Below are 16445 nucleotides of genomic sequence, written 5' to 3'. Positions count from 1 at the left end.
GGAAGAGTTGGTCTTTACACAGGTTCTCATGTCCTTTGGTTTCCCTTTTATTGCTACTACTTTTTACTAGGGATTTTCTCTTCCTTTCTTAACCCACTTTGAGGACTAGAAGTTTCTCAGTTTTACGGTGTTTTTGTCGGTGGTGGTGGGTTTTGTTAGGCATTTGGGGGGAAAAGTGAAAAGAGAGGAGAGAGATTTAAACAGCTTGCAGCTTAAGGGCAAAGTGACTTTAAAAATAAAAGCTCCCACTCTACCCACTCCTCCTCCTTTTGACTTAGACCCTTTGAAAATACTCAGGAGTTAATCATTGAGAAAATACAAAATGGCTGATAAAATACACTTAATGTCTATGATAGGCAATGTACTAGGACTAAATACAAGGAGTTTACAATTAATGAGGATATATTTATACAACTAATAGAGAGTAGTTTGTGAAAAGTCCAAAATGGTAAAGTTTTGAGGAAGAAGAGATTATTTTTAGCTAGAAATCCATTCCAGGAGTCATGCAAGAAAGATAAGGTTAAAAATAAGATGGGACGGGAATGAGACCTAGAGGAGACAAACCACAGCTACAGAGAATGACAAGTTTCTGTACTTGTCTAAGGAACTTGACTAGTCTTAGTATAAAGATTTCCAGGGTTACACACATGACATCTTGCAGAGGGAGACTGCTGCATTACGGCAGTGGGATTTAATTAATACTTTGCTTTGAATTGTTCTCAAACTGACATTACACCTTTTTCTGAAATAACGGAGCCCCTTCATAACACTTTTGTGTTGAGAAAGAAGATGTATCTGAACAAGTGTGACAAAGCAAGCTTTGTTTCAGGGGATGTGCTCCAGTTCTTTTGTACCTTTACATTCTCCTAAGAGAAGGCTACCCTTTACTTCACTAGTGTGTTTATGGTCCTGTGTCCCATCCATTCTCTTTTGACAGTTGTTTTAGCAATATAAGTATAGGTATGGATTCTAATTGTCAGGAGTTCATCTTAAATAGAGCTGAAGTGATTTGGACGTTAGTTGCTTACAGTATGTTGCTGTAGTGATGCTTCTAAATGAGGAAAAGTTAAGACAACATTAAATCATGTGCTGTTCAAATTTTTTTTAGTCCCAAACTGGCTTCAGATTCAAACATTTATTAGTCACCTGTGTAATAGCACTGAGCTACTACATTCCAAGCAGTTTAGATAAGGCACAGTCCCTGCCCTCAAAGAGCTTACAGTCTAGGAATGGGCTGAGACACAAATAACTATATAACAAAACAATATACAAGGTAGCACAAACTGTGTATTTCAAAGGGGACAATAATTGCTGAAGGAAGAGGGCAGTAGTGGTGCTAAGGTAAGGCATTATTTGAGGTATAAGTAGTAATCTGACAAGGGAAGAGGGCATTTCAGGCAGAAATTGAGAATTAGAATAACAATAGTATAAACTTTTCAACTATTGATGTATATCTCCTACCTGTAAGTAATCCATCAATACAATCCATCCCAGGGCTTCTTAACCATTTTAGCATCACAGGCCCTTCTGGACCCCTCCTCATAATAATGTTTTTAAATGCATAAAATACTAGGATTACAAAGCAAACTGATAATATTGAAAGACAGTTATCAGAATACTTTTCAAAACGTGCTCATGGATCCCAGGCTAAGAACCTGCGATCTAGGGGGCAGCTAGGTGGTGAAGTGGATAGAGCACTCATCTTAAGTGTCAGGAGGACCTGAATTCAAATGAGGCCTCAGACATTTATTAGCTGTGTGACCCTAGGCAAGTCACTTAACCCCCCCGATTGCCTGTCCCTGCTCCCCCTTCCCCGAAGAACTTATAATTTAGTTGATGTACTTTCATCAGCCCAATCTAATCTTAATTAGCAATTTTTAATCAGTGGGGCAGACGGGAGTATGCAGAAGAATACTGGCTCTTAAAAAGTGGTAGCTCTAAAGCTTTAGCCAGTAGGACAGAGACTACCACCTACCAGCTTGTAGTAAACTCCTAGGGGGAATTGTAGGGAGAAGGAAGCTCCTCTGCCCAGTAAGGCATACTACAATTTAAGAGACACCATGGGTGCAAACTCTAATTAAATAGTAACGAGTACACAATTTCAGGGGAAGATTTAATCCCATTTCCTAACAAGCTTTTAAACTAAAGAATTTACAGAAAAATTGACTTAAAATAAAGTAGAAATCTATCCTTTGAAATACATCGATGCAATATGATGTGCTGCTTTTACAGAAAAATCATAAAAACTCATGAATCTATAGCAACAAAATAGAAAATTCTTCTGATTTTTATGAAGCTTAAACCAAAGGGAAAATAATTTGATAACAAAAGTTAACCTTTCAGACAAGTCTGTTCTGCATGAAACTTCTCTAATAGGTTCTTTGTTTTCTTCCAAGAATAATGAAAATACAACCGACTCTGAGAATTATCCCACTAATTGAAAATTAAGATGACAATTTTTACATTTATGTAAATCTGACTTATTTGATAACACTTCAATGCCATTTCTTCAGGGAATATATCCTCTTCAGGGAGTATATCCTTTGATATACCGAACAAGTTAAGTGAAAGGAATTATCAGCCTTTGTGTAACTAAAACATAAGTTATAAATAACCCAAAGTTGAAATTGTATAGTAACTACTAACGTAAGAATGCCTGATTTTTCAAGGGCACAGTAGCCCCAAAGTGAATCTGTACAGGGTTAGTGCTATAAAAAAGAAAAATGGCTAGAAGATTAAAATAAACTAAATAATTTTGTGACAATGTAAATATGTAATGAAGAATCCCTTTAGATTCAGGTTAAGTTGATGGAATGTGATCTTTGAGTAAAAATCCTTCACAACCAACAAATTATATTGTAACTGTGTAAGACGGTCAATAGCACTAGATAAAAGTAAAATAATAAACATTTAAGTTGACAGCAACATGCTTATGTAAGGTCCACCAAAAATTTTTAAATTTTGTTTATTCTCACTGATTGCTAGTCAAAATGACAGTTAACAATACAGTTAAAATATATCTTCCCATGTCAGTTCCTTTTAATTGGAAAATCTGATTTAGACAAAATATAGTATTTAGAATTTTACATGTTAAAAATACAAATTTTATAAAATTTTATAGGAATTATTCCTATTATTCTTAAAAGTCAACACAGGAAAAATACATTGAAATGCCTTTGCCTTATGGTGCTGTAAGAATTCTAGGAATAATTCAGAATTGGGTTTATAAAAGTCAATGCTCTCTAAAAAGCTAGAATTATTTAATATACATGTACCTTAAAACCATGAAAAAATAAGATTTTGCTTCTAGTAGGAAACAATGCCTGAGTTCCTCAACATAAACTACTACTAGTTGTCCAACTACATACTAAGAATGTCTAAACAATTTATCATTACACACATCTTTAAATACACAGAGAAAAGTTATTTGAACAATACTGAATTAGAAGAAAAGTCAAAATAACACAGGGTTGCTTTTTACCCATTTAATTCTTAATTTCATGTCTGTAGACAGAATTTTCTTTAACTTGTTTCTAATAGTCTAAAATGTCTGATTTGGATGCTTATGGTTAGTTCTGAACTAAAAACACTGGAAAGCCATTTAAAATTCAGTTATAGCAGTACCCACATTAAGTCAAACATCAAATGAAAACCAGCATCCTATAAACACCAAGTAGTAGTTGACAAGATTTAATAAATCTGAAGATGTGATGAAGTGGCTCCATCTTTCCATTTGTTTACATGGTCTGAAATAACAGTTCTGCAAAGTGGACATGTTTTCTCTCTATTAAACCATAACGTGATACACTCTTCACAAAATATATGCTGTAATGGAAGCAAGAACTGGCTTTTACACTTGGTAAACATTCTACCTAACATTTATAATAAATGCCTATTAAATTTCATAGGATTTTCAGATCAATTTAGATCCTAAATTTGGATACAAATTTGAAACCCTTAGAAATTGTAACTTCTCCAATCACAGCGCTATGTAGTGGCAGATCTAGGAATAAGTCCCCTGACTAAATGTGTCCTATAGCATCAGCCACATGATAGTTTAATAATTCAAATTACAATAATCTTAATGATGGTGAGATATATGCTTTTAAAATTACACTTTAGCCCAAGCATAGATACCTTTCAGGACTGTCAAAGGGACAATTTAAATCAATTTCAAAATCTAAAAATAGAATTTCTTCCCAGGATTTTCCAAATTGCTTTCATTTACAGCTCCACAAATTTAATTTGCCTGTTTCAATGGCTTCCTATGCTATTCCTGCTATTATCTTCATGAACTAAGTATTGGTAGGGGGTTGGGGTAGGGAGGCCTGCATGGTTTTAAGAGGCAACTTATTTATAATTACCTGACAGATGAGAAGGATAGGCTTCTGGAATTCAGCCTGACAGATAGAACAAAGATCATCAGCTTCTGAACACTGTCTCTTGGAGGCTGTGACCCCATAACTCTTAAAAAAAAATAAGAAATTTTGTCATTAATATTCCTTAAGTTTCAAAGTTTTTGTTCTTCCATTCCTTTTCCCCTAAAATATACACATAATGTTCAAAGTTTTAGCAGTCTTCCTAGAATCAGACTTTTTCTATTTGGCACAAACCTCCAAAGGATATATCCAAAGGGCAGAAAGTAGTGAAATCACACAACAGGGGGCAGGGAATCACTACTTGAGTAGGGGAAATTTTACAACGAGATTTTCATATATAAAATTGGAGGCAGGAAGATCTGAGTTTGAATTTTATCTCAGACACTTAATAGCTGTGTGACCCTGGGTAAGTCAATTAACCTCTATGGGCCTCAGTGTATTTATCTATAAAATGGGGATGATAATACCTACCTCAGATCACTGTTGTGAAGATAAAATAATTACAAAGGGAAAGAATGTTTGATCTTATACTAGCGGGAACTAACTGGGAATTAATAGAGTTGGCATGAGGCTAGCAGCAGATTTAGAAAGGGAAACAAAAGCTCATAAAACTAGTAACACTAATAAATCCTTGAAAACCCTTAACTTCATTTTCAGGGCAAATACTTCAGCTAATGGGGAGAAACTCAGCAAAACTAAACACATTAACCAAATCTGACAGGATATGCAATGCTCCACACATAGAGTCCTCCACCTCTGCAAAGAAGGGTAAGACATGCAGTTTTCATGTCTTCGGGCACTGTTTTCAAAAAAGTCGACTGCACTGTCTATAAGTTCTACTGTAGCTCTTTTTTATCTAGGCATATATAAGCTTTATCCTTGAGAGATCCATTTAAAAATGTATATAGCACAGAACTTCACTGCTAAATTTTTACTTTTTTAATACAAGCCTATTAGAAATGCACATGCATTGTAACACCATCCAGTTGTGAAAGGTGTTCATCAAAACACACCAGCCTAGGGCCAGCTAGATGGCGCAGTGGTTAAAGCACCGGCCCTGGATTCAGGAGTTCCTGAGTTCAAATCTGGCCTCAGACACTTGACACTTACTAGCTGTGTGACCCTGGGCAAGTCACTTAACCCCCATTGCCTGCAAAAACCAACCAACCAAACGAACAAACAAATCCTATGAAAAAACACATGTGGAAAACTATCCTTACATGTAACTGGAAAATAATAAAATACTTAAAAAAACCACACCAGCCTCTGGGCAGCTAGGTGGCGCAGTGGATAGAACAGTGGCCCTGGAATCAGAAGGACCTGAGTTCAAATCCGACCTCAGTCACTTGACACTAGTTGTGTGACCCTGGGCAAGTCACTTAACCCCAATTGCCTCACCAAAAAAACCAAACAAAAAACAACAACACACCAGCCTTAATGTTTCTTATCACCACTTACCTATTGGTTATTTCAAATTTCTGGAGACTTATCAAACTTAATGTGCCCCAAATGGAATTTTCACTTTCAAATCCCCTCCTCATCCAAACCTTCCTATTACCACTGAAGGCACCATCATCTTAGTCACCCACCTACAACCTCAGTGTCATCCTCCTCTCTCTCACACTAGACTTAGCCAATCTGATGCTGAGTCTTGTCATTTCTACCTTTATCCTCTCTGGTATATATCCCTTTCTCTCCATTCACACAGATGCCAGCTTGGTACAGGCCCATTTTCTTCACACTTCTTGCCTTGATTATGGAAATAACCTTCTCCTTGCCTCCAATCTTACCTCCTCCAATCCATCCTCCACTCAGCTCCCAAAATGATTTCCCTAAAACATTAATTTCACAATATAACTATTCAACACATTTCAGTGGCTCCTTATTACCTTTGGGATCAAATATAAGGTTCTTTGTTTAGCATTTAAAGCCCTTCAGGCACTGGTCCGTACTGACCCATCTTTTTATACTTTATTCCCTTCCATGTGCTCTGCAATGCAGCAATACTGGCTTTTTTGCATAATTGCCACACACTCATCTCCCAATTCCTGCTGTACTCCACACCTGGAATGCTCTCCCCATCCTCACCTGTCTCCTGGCTTCCTGTAAGACTCATTGTCTTACTAGGAAGAGGTGTTCTGCTCTCTCCCAGTCCTTGTGCCTTTCTTCTGAGATTACCTACCATGTTCACTGTATATATCTTGTATGTACAGTTACTTGCATGTTGTCTCCTCCATTAGAACAAACTCCTTGAAGACAGGAACCATGTTTTTGCCTTTCTATCCCTAGTGCTTGTGCTTAATAAATTCTTGCTGACTGCGTAAAGAAAACCATTTTCTATCATAGTTCCAATGACAAACAAAAAAGGGGAAAGGAAGTAAAGTTTTTCTGTAGCTAGAAAATGTAATACTTACTGGTCGTGTTAAAAATATTCGTAAAGCCCGCCTGAAAGTCCTCAGATGCCCCCAAAAGTCTAGAAGCTGAAATAGAGAATAAGTGTGTTTAGTGCAAAGAGCTACATCTTTCCAAGCTTTAATTTAATTTTCAGTGCTGTGAGGACCTTCCCAAAACCATCTAGTTCAAAATCCAATAGTTTAAATCCTATATCAGTTTCCAAAAAAATGTGCCAAAGATTCTTTTAATTCCAAATTAAGACCGTTTATGAAATTTGATTTCAATTTCATTCACTGAATATTTACTAAATCTAGAGTTTAAACAACTCTTTGTCAAGTTGGTATGGTCCAACTTAAGGTCAACTGAAATCTAAAATGACAGATCACTGGATAGAGCACCAGCCCTGGAGTCAGGAGGACCTGAGTTTAAATCCAGCCTCAGACACTTGACACTTACTAGCTGTGTGACCCTGGGCAAGTCACTTAACCCCAATTGTTTCAGAAAAATAAAATAAAATGACAAATCAAAAATATGCAACTTTCTTACCTGCTGCTTCCTACTTCACCTTATAACTCTATCCTTCATACCTCTGTAATCTTGTAGTAGTTAAAAATTAACATGATGATGTCAAAAGCCAAAAAGAGAAATGTGCAGTTTGGCTTTTTGCATGTATTAATATTTACTATTACTTCACCATAGTGGTGGAGCACTCTAAAGTATAGAGCGCCCTCAAGTAACATGTATAATTTCTACCTTTTCACACTCAATTATTAAACTAATTACCTTACATTTATATCCCCTTTTTACAGATGAGAACACTGAGGCTCAACAAGGTTAAGTGATTTGCCTGTGGTTTAGTCAGTAACAGAGTCTGAACCCCAGCTATCACCCCAATCAATGATCACTCTCCAGAAATATTTCTACAAGACTTTGGTAAACTTATCAAAGGCAAGTTAAATATTACATACTTTCAGAATGAGGTAGAGTAGACCCAGCAGAATCCCAAGACTCCATCCTGTTACACTGCCTCCTAACTCCCCATAGCTAACAAGGTAACGAAACCAAACTGGAATAGGAACAAAAGTTCGATAATACTGGCATAATTCTTCTATGAGCATATACCAATAGCCCTAAAGAAGAGAGGAAACACATAAATTCACAATGAGCTTTAAGTACATAGCTTTATATATAGCTCTATACATCATAAGGGCTTAGATTTAGAGCCTGAAGGGTCAGTAAAGGTCATTTAGTCTAATCCCCTCATTTCTCAGATCAGGAAATAAGGAGGCCAAGAGGTGAAAAGTCATGCTCATGGTCACATAGGCAATTAAGGAGTAGAACAGGGACCTGAACCCATGTATCCAGATCCCTATCCAGTACTCTTCCCACTGCTTCCTATAAACAGTACAAAAGTCCACAGAATGACCCAAGAAATTTAATAGACATTGACTCCAATACGTCAGTTTATAATCATAGCCTGGCAATTTGTTTACTTCAAAACAGTAATTTTAAGAAAGTGGATCAAGAAGGCATAAAATGTAACTCAATTTTAAATACAATGTAATCAAGATAATGATTAGACAGGAAGACAAACTAATCATTGTCAAATCCTAAATCTCATCATCATAAGACTTCACAGAATTATCTAGAGTTGGAATAGATCACACATTCAAACCCCTCTGCTCCCACTCTGATTTTACAAATGAGAATTCAGGCCCAGAAGCTGTCTGCTCAAGAACACATGGTACCACAGCCAGGACAGGAACCCTGGAACCCAGCCTTCTCCTATTATACTACTAAGAATAATCAATAAAACTTGTATGATTGTGTAGATTGTCTAACTCTATGTTAAATTTTATCATGAATATCTTCACCTGAGAAGTATTTAAAACTTGGAATTATCAATAAACTTAGAAATGAAAGAAATGAAAAAAAAACTCAGAAAAGTTTCAATTACTCCTTTTTTCTGACTTAAGATTTTACTAAAAGATCACAAACATCAATTGACAACTCTAGAGAGAAAACCTAAAATCCCCTAAATTTCAATCTGCATTTGACTTTAGGCCTCCTTTTCTTTGTAGTAGACATTATTCCTTTATGGCTTTGTTAGCCTAATATTTAGTTTGCATTTTCTAAACAAATCTCAGCTAGTAGAGGAGGCAGCCAGAAATGAAAATTGCTACAAAACAATCCACAAAATAAAGACTTCACATTCAGATAAATGAGGTGAATCTATTAGGTTTTTCATATTTTATGCTTTTTAATTAAAGAAATTATTGCAGGAGGGAGGCCTTTAAATTAAATCCAATCCTTTTTAACATTGTTAAAAAAAATTTTCCCCATATGCACAGAAGTCACTTTCTTACCTTGGATTTAAAAGACATCACAAAAGAAGGCACCAACAAAATAAGGCATTTGAAGCCCATGAAGAGGAATTTAAGGATGAAGTCTGTAATCCCCACAATCCAGAGTACCTCCCAGAAGCTCAAAAAATCCAAAGTAGGATTTAAAAAGATTAAGCTACCAAAAGAAATGCATCAAGTTATTATTGAAGACAAAAATGTTACTGTATTTTTAAAAAAATCTGGTTAAAAAACAAACACCACATTTCATTTATATAGAATAAAAATAATCTAAAAATACAATAATCTCAAATTTTAATTCAGAAGAACAATAATTAAAAATTTAGATTCCTTAACAGGAATCTTTAAAATGAATGTTTGGCATCACTTTTTGATATAATCTCAGAAGCTAACCTGCTGAAATATTTTCTACTAATTCCACTACTATGCAACCTGGATACCACTGTATTTAAGCTTAGGATATGACTAAAGCCAACAATTCTGTCTTCTACCTCAATTCTATGTTGTAACAGATCACAAAGTGCCCTCTGGTGGGAAGTCTCTAAGTGTTCTAAATCCCATATGATACCTGGAAAGCAGCCTATAAGTTCTTGTTGACACCTAAAAGACAAGTTTTCAGTAGGTACTAACATGCATGAAAATGAGACATGTGCTCCAATTACCTGTAATAAAGTGATTGAGACCGAAAGGTATAATACAAAAGAACGGAAGATCCTGCTAAGAATACCAGTAAACAAGCGCACTGTACCTTTGAGCACCTTTCCTGTAAAATAAAACAATTTTATAATTTATAACTGAATTTTTTCAGAATTTAAATGCATATTAGTAATATTAAATCTAAGTCAATTCCAGATTTTTGAAGTTATTTTTATGGAGTGATTTACATTAAGTATAGAGAACATCTTGTTCATTTCTATTCTAGTCACTATCACTTGTAATTTAGTTTTTAGTAAAGCAATAAATTTATTTTAAGACAAATCTTGCTAATACAGGTTTTCCTCAGGATAAAAAACAAAAACCCATGTCTTAAAGCCTATTTTCAAGTAGGTCAGACCACACAAACTGACTTCTGGCCAAGTACAAAAAACAAACAAGTTCCACTTGGACTAGGGCTTCAAAAAGGAACCTAGTTTAAAAAAATGCTAATATTTTAATTGAGCCTTAAATTCAAATAGTCTCTAAGTCACTGTTAACTTGAAAATATTTTACAAATTAACTAAATGGATTGGCTCATCTTAAATTTTAAAAAGTTTTAAATTTGCCTTATTAGGTGAGTCTTATGTGGAGCTATATTTTTTTGCACTTGCAGTTGTCTTTGCCAAACTGACAAAGGACCAGTTTTTGCCTGTGAGCCATAACTGAAATGCATATTTGGCAAGCTGCCTTAAAATGAAATTCAGTCAGGGCAGCTAGGTGGTGCAGGGGATAGAGCACCGGCCCTGGAGTCAGGAGGACCTGAGTTCAAATCCGGCCGCAGACACTTAACACTCACTAGCTGTGTGACCCTGGGCAAGTCACTTAACCCCAATTGCCTCACTAAAAAAAAAAAAAAAGAAAGAAAGAAATTCAGTCAATTCTATCTTTCCATAGATTAATATGGGGACATACTTTCTAAGCAATTATCTATTTCACCAATTATGTTATGATACACTTATTAGGTTTTTTTAAATTGGAAAGACCAATAAAAGTTCAACATATTTCTCCCAGACCCAATGCCATCCTAAAACAATAAGTAGTGTATCTGGCAAAGTGTTTTATGGTTAGTTATATTAATATAAATATGTCAAACTGGCTCACAGAACAAAGGCACTTGCCCAGTTAACCTAGAAATACCTTCTAGGAGGTTAAGAGTTATTTTTTAAAACTTAAAAAGCTTCATTCATCAAGCATTCCTCTACTATCAGGATTCCAGCCACACTCTTCTCAGATCAGATGAGGAAATGTGACATAAGGATAGGCAAATTATCCATGTAATGTGGTTGAGAATGAAACCTTATGAATGTCACTGCATACATTTGTCTGCCAAATTAACATGATCTAGTCTTCCCATTTCTCTCGAAAGTTAGCATGAAAATCTAGAGAAATTTGGTGTTTCAAAAAGATGTTTAATTGCTAAATATTGTACTTACTCTTAGAAAAACCTGATTTACAATGCTTTTGTTTGCATACATAAAAGTTGTTAGCAGCCCAATTCCAAGAGAAATGCCTGTTAGAAAATAAGTGCCAGTTATTTGGAAGAAAAAAAAAAACCAAACAGGAGTTTTAAGATAGCAAAATGAAACGTTCAACCTCCAAAAAGTATTCAAGCTAGCAATGGACTATGGAAAGCTAAGACAAATTAAAACAAAGTATACCACTTTGTAAAAGCTAACAAAAATAACTGAAATGAATGTTAAATTATCCAGTAAACAAATTAAATTAATGAAATTAATTTAGCAATAGAAGTTATTTAAAATCATTGTTATACCTGTTATATGCTGCATTACAAGTTTGACACACAAAATCAAAATATATGGAAGACTTTTCTGCAACCAATGGAAGAGATAGCGAAACTCAGAGATAGAGCTGCTGCCATTTTCTCCTGGCTCCATGGTACTGTCATCAGGTTGCCTTGCTTCATTGTGTGAATGACTCCTTAATCGACTATGTATGCAGCCCTGAGTATTGCTTTGGGAACCAGATCTTAAGTTTCTAGGGCTTGGACTTTCACCACACTCTCCAGGTACAGAGCTTATCTGTATGTGAATGTCTCCAGGATGATGGCAAGAACCTTCACCAGTCATTCTTACAGTATGGGCAGTCTCACTGCCTCCAGTTCCTGGCAGATTGTGAAGGTGATTACAGCTGGCTTGCATGGCCTTGGACTGCTTTTACTCTGATCCAGATTTATTTGTTTGAGGGTTATGTCTCCTAAGTAAATAGTAAAAAAAAAAAAAAAGACCTTTTAATACATTGGGATGAGAACTATTAAACAGAGAAGACAATATACTGTCCAGTAGCGATTTTTATTTGCCAGAACCAACTACCACAGAAGGTAGGTATACCCCTCTTAGTATTGCAGGTTTACATCACTTGTTACTAGATCCCCATTCCTTCCTTATTAATAAAGATCTATTACCACAACATTCTCTTATATGAACTCCCTACAGCAAAAATTCTTGTGCAAACATGAAGTTTAGAATACAGGGCAGCTGGGTGGAGGAGTGAATAAAGCACCAAGCCTGGAGTCAGGAAAACCTTGATTCATATTCTGGCCTCTGACACTTAGCTGTGTGACCTTGGGCAAGTCACTTAACCCTGTTTGCCTCAGTTCCTCATCTGTAAAATAAGCTGGAGAAGGAATGCCAAACCTCTCCAGTATCTTTGCCAAGAAAATCCCAAATACGGTCATGAAAATTCAGATGACTGAAAATGACTGAATTAAAAACAAACCAGTCCTATTAGGAGCCAGTGGCAGTAGGCTAAATCTATTAGGATGGATGCCCAACAAATGCTGACAGAAAAGAGTTCAATTATAGTAACAATTCTGCTTCTTACTATATTAGTTTTCGATACCTTAGTTTGCTAATATGTAATTCTGGAACAGTATCATCTAAAATATATCTCACTAGACCATTAAGAAGGCAAGTGATGAAGTATTTGCAAAAACACCTGGCGTTTCGAGGAAAAATAGAGAAAAGAATTCCTTTAATTAGCATCATGATGGTAAATAAATATAACCCATAAAAGGGTAAACCTGGTGCTCAGTTTAGTTATAGTTCTACCCGTGCAGCCTTCTGGAAGACCGGGCCAAATAATGCTGCATGATTACCCATAATTAATGCTGCAGTCAACAGCAAAGCACTATTTATTTTTTTTAAGAGAATGCAGCTAAATGACTATTAACAGTTCATTAAAAAGCCACTTGTTGACAGCCACAGATTAACTGCCAGGTCAACCTTCGTTTGAAGGGAGTAAAATGACAAACTGTACCCGTAAAAAAAAAAGTGCCGTGGGCACAAGGGGAGGAGCACCTTCCAACGAAGCTGACAAAAAGTCGTCGGGGATCCAGAGGCCCTGGCTTGAACAACTCGCCGTCCTCCATGGGAAGGAGCTGGGGGTGATGGAAGGAAATCTTCCTGACTCTGGCCCTTAAACAGATACGGCCCCAAGTGAGAGGGGAACCGGGGCAGAAAGGGGAGGGCTCCTCTGCACGAGTAGCCAGCTTCAGTCAAGGACTGACTATTAAGCTCCCACTATGTGCCAGAAACTTCGCTTAACGCTGGGGATACAAAGAAGGGCAAAACAGCTCCTGCCCTCAGAGATCAGTCAACAAACATTTATTAAGCTCCTACTATGTACCAGGCACTGTGAAAAATGCTGACAATACAAAAAGAAAGGCCAAAGACAGTTCTTGTCCTTGAGGAGTTCACAATCTAAAAGGGGAGACAACATGCAAACCACTATGTACAAACAGGCTTATATACTGGATAGACTGGAAATAATCAACAGAAGAACAGCACTAGAAATACAGGAGTGCCCGGGAAAGGTGGGATTTAGCTGAGACTTGAAACCAGGGAAGCCAAAAGGCAGAGAAGGGGTGGACGAGGATTCCGGGGCACGGGAGACAGCTCGTGCAAAAGCCCGGAGTCGGGAGATGAAGTCTGGCGTTCGGAGCCTTGAGGTCAGGGTCAGGATGGAAGAGGGTGGGGGGAGGGGACCTAAGGAGCGAAGACTGGAAAGGTGGGGAGGGGAACGGGTTATGAAGGGCTCTCAAAGCCAAGCTGAGCATTTTACGTCGGATTCTGTTCGTTAACAGGGAGCCCCTGGAATCTATTGAGGAGGGAAGGGTGACAAGGTAAGCCCTTCCCTTCCTCCCTCCCTCCAGGGCTCCAGCCTGAGGGAAGCCTCGGGAACCCCAGCCCCGGGCCCCGCCCGCCCGGAACTCACCTCTCATGATGAGTCTGACGAGGCCTTGGTGGCGGTGGCAGCGGCGGCGGCGGCGGCGGCGGCAGGAGGAGAAGGAGGAGGTGCTGCCGCGGCGGACCCGTCACGCCCGGCCGTCATCACCGCCGCCCTCCCGCAGCCAACGACTGACACTGCCTACGCCAGACCTGAGGAAGCGGCGGTGGCGGCGCGCGCGCTCCCGGAACGTGAGGGCCGCGCGCGCGCCTACGATAGCCACGCTGCGGGACGTCCCAGGAAGGAGGGGTTGGGGAGGCGGAGAAAGGGAGCGCGGTGGAGGACTCCAGGTGGTCAGGCGAGGGGGTGGGGTTGGGGTGGAGAGGAGAGGAGACGAAGGCCTTATTGCCCTGCCCCCTTCCAAGCTATTTAAATCAAACAATAAATAACCGCCCCCTCGCGGTAAAAGCAGATACTCTGAGATTCGAATACCAAAGTGGGTCATGGGGACCGAGGGCTACAGACTCGCCCACTCTGACGCGACGGCAGAGGGAGGGGCTTGTTGCTATGGGGTGACGCGGCTCCGAAGCTTCCGTATCCCGGGCGGGGGTTCTGGTGGCTGCCGTACGGAGGTAGGCTCTGACCCTAGTAGGGCCCTTGACGAGGCTCCCGGGATCTGCCGCTTCCGCTCGGACCCGAGCCCTGGGTACAGCTCGCCACTTCCTCGGCCCCAGAGCTTCCGCACTGAGGCGGGCTAGGGTGTGGGAGGCCTAGCCGGTCTGGGCCCCACTGAGGCGGAGCAGTCTTTCCGGCGGCCCCGGCTCTTACCCCGCGGGGATCCACGAAGATCGTGCATTTCGGATTGCAAACGACTGGACTAGATAAAGTTAGGAACCGAGGTTTATACCGGATGAAGAAATTCCACCAGGGCGGGTTGTGCGGCACCTCTCTTGCCACGAGTTACCCGCAGCCCTGAGAGGTTTAGTGACTTTACCAGGCACCAGTGCAAGTCAGAGGCAGAATTTGAACCCAGGCCTTCCAGGCTCTGAGGCCAACCGTCCTCCATCCCACGTTAGAAATATAAATGATCTAAGAAGTGACTCCTCCCCTTGATAACTACAAATTTACTGAGAACTGACTGATCCCCACCTATTCCCCATTCCCAGGCCAGTGCATTGCCTGGGACTAACCAATCTTTGTCAATTTCCAATGATTCCCCAGTTTACTCCCAGTTATTGTGTAAAAGGATCGGTTTACATTTAACTAGTTTCTAGTGGTAGTTAAGTAGTTTCTATACGAGACACAACAACAGCCCTTTGTTCTGTTACACCATATAAACCCTGTCCTCGGTTCCCATCTTTGGGCATTCCTAGCATCTTGCTTTGCCATAGCACTAGCTATAGTTCCTCTGACCTGATTAAAGACCTTATTTCTCCTATATTGATTGTTTCATTTATTTCCAGGTTAACACCTGTTTTGTTTTTTTTAGTAAATAAATGAGTCTTTTTCCTCATGTAATGCAAAATGTGTTTTCCTTCATGTCCAGAGTGTTTGCATCTCTAACCTGCAAGCATCACTTGCAGCTTTTTAATAGCAATATTTTTATTGTTGCGAGTTAAATAAATAGAACCTTATCTTGTGCGAGGAAACAACTACCAGTTGTTGGAATTGTGTTTGATATTTTTGTGGACCTTTTTTTTTTAAAACCCAAAACTTGCCGATGGGTCGGATGGCTATTTGTTGTCACTATATTAAAGAAAGGGGGAAAAGAATAGTTTTGTTTGTTTTGTGAGTTTTGTCTAGAAGTTAATTTTGAATTTGCAATTGAATGGTAAAAATAGCCTGGGTTTCCTAATGCAAAAGGGAAGGATGAGAAGACTGGAAAAGTTAAGTTGGAGCCAAGTGGTGAAGAACTAGAAATGCTAAAAGGAAAAAAACCTACCTGCATGAATTCCTGGGAGATGAAATCATAAACAAACAGCTTCCATCACGTTGTTCTGGAGGGAACCAGTACCTAATGAAAACCCCGCTCTCAGTCCCTTTTCCACTTAAGAACTGACGTTCTCTCTCTACCTCTTCACCTTTAGCTCTTTGGTCAAAGCTTTTGAAGTACCACTAGTCATGGACATTTGTAAAACTGAATCAGCTGGAGGTTGTTTGCTCATCTGGCCCTAATGCTGGTTCTGTCCACTTCAGATTGATGTGGGGAAAATAGGGTAGGGGTTTGGGGTCCTTAGGAATTCCTCTTTAAAGAATTACACCCTCGGGGCAGCTAGATGGCGCAGTGGTTAAAGCACCGGCCCTGGATTCAGGAGTACTTGAGTTCAAATGTGGCCTCAGACACTTGACACTTACTAGCTGTGTGACCGTGGGCAAGTCACTTAACCCCCATTGCCTAAAAAAAAAAAAAAAAGAATTACACCCTCTT

General features: G+C 38.9%; 1 protein-coding gene across 1 annotated transcript; it reads right to left on the bottom strand.

Moving 5' to 3' along the window:
* Positions 1 to 1120: 1120 nt before the first annotated feature.
* Positions 1121 to 14236, bottom strand: RNFT1 (ring finger protein, transmembrane 1). The gene is made up of 9 exons (XM_044005075.1): positions 14066 to 14236; positions 11604 to 12046; positions 11266 to 11342; positions 9799 to 9899; positions 9140 to 9293; positions 7742 to 7903; positions 6794 to 6859; positions 4365 to 4466; positions 1121 to 3825 (listed from the first exon to the last, which is right to left on the bottom strand). Exons 2-9 carry the CDS (start codon positions 11989 to 11991, stop codon positions 3691 to 3693), a joined length of 1185 nt encoding a protein of 394 aa, XP_043861010.1. The 5' UTR covers positions 11992 to 12046; positions 14066 to 14236; the 3' UTR covers positions 1121 to 3690.
* Positions 14237 to 16445: the final 2209 nt, after the last annotated feature.

The sequence above is a fragment of the Dromiciops gliroides genome, chromosome 4, assembly GCF_019393635.1.
Source record: "Dromiciops gliroides isolate mDroGli1 chromosome 4, mDroGli1.pri, whole genome shotgun sequence".
In the NCBI taxonomy this organism is placed as follows: Eukaryota; Metazoa; Chordata; class Mammalia; order Microbiotheria; family Microbiotheriidae; genus Dromiciops; species Dromiciops gliroides.
Note: the sequence above shows the minus strand (reverse complement) of the source record. Positions and strands in the feature narration are given on the sequence as shown.

Excerpts from the sequence above, each read along its gene's own strand:
- RNFT1 (XM_044005075.1), bottom strand. The coding sequence starts at position 11,991 with ATGCAAGCCAGCTGTAATCACCTTCACAATCTGCCAGGAACTGGAGGC. Across the intron at positions 6,860-7,741 it reads TACTCTACCTCATTCTGAAA|CTTCTAGACTTTTGGGGGCA; the intron begins GTATGTAATATT and ends TCTCTATTTCAG. Across the intron at positions 4,467-6,793 it reads GAATATTTTTAACACGACCA|AGTTATGGGGTCACAGCCTC; the intron begins GTAAGTATTACA and ends TTTTTTTTTAAG.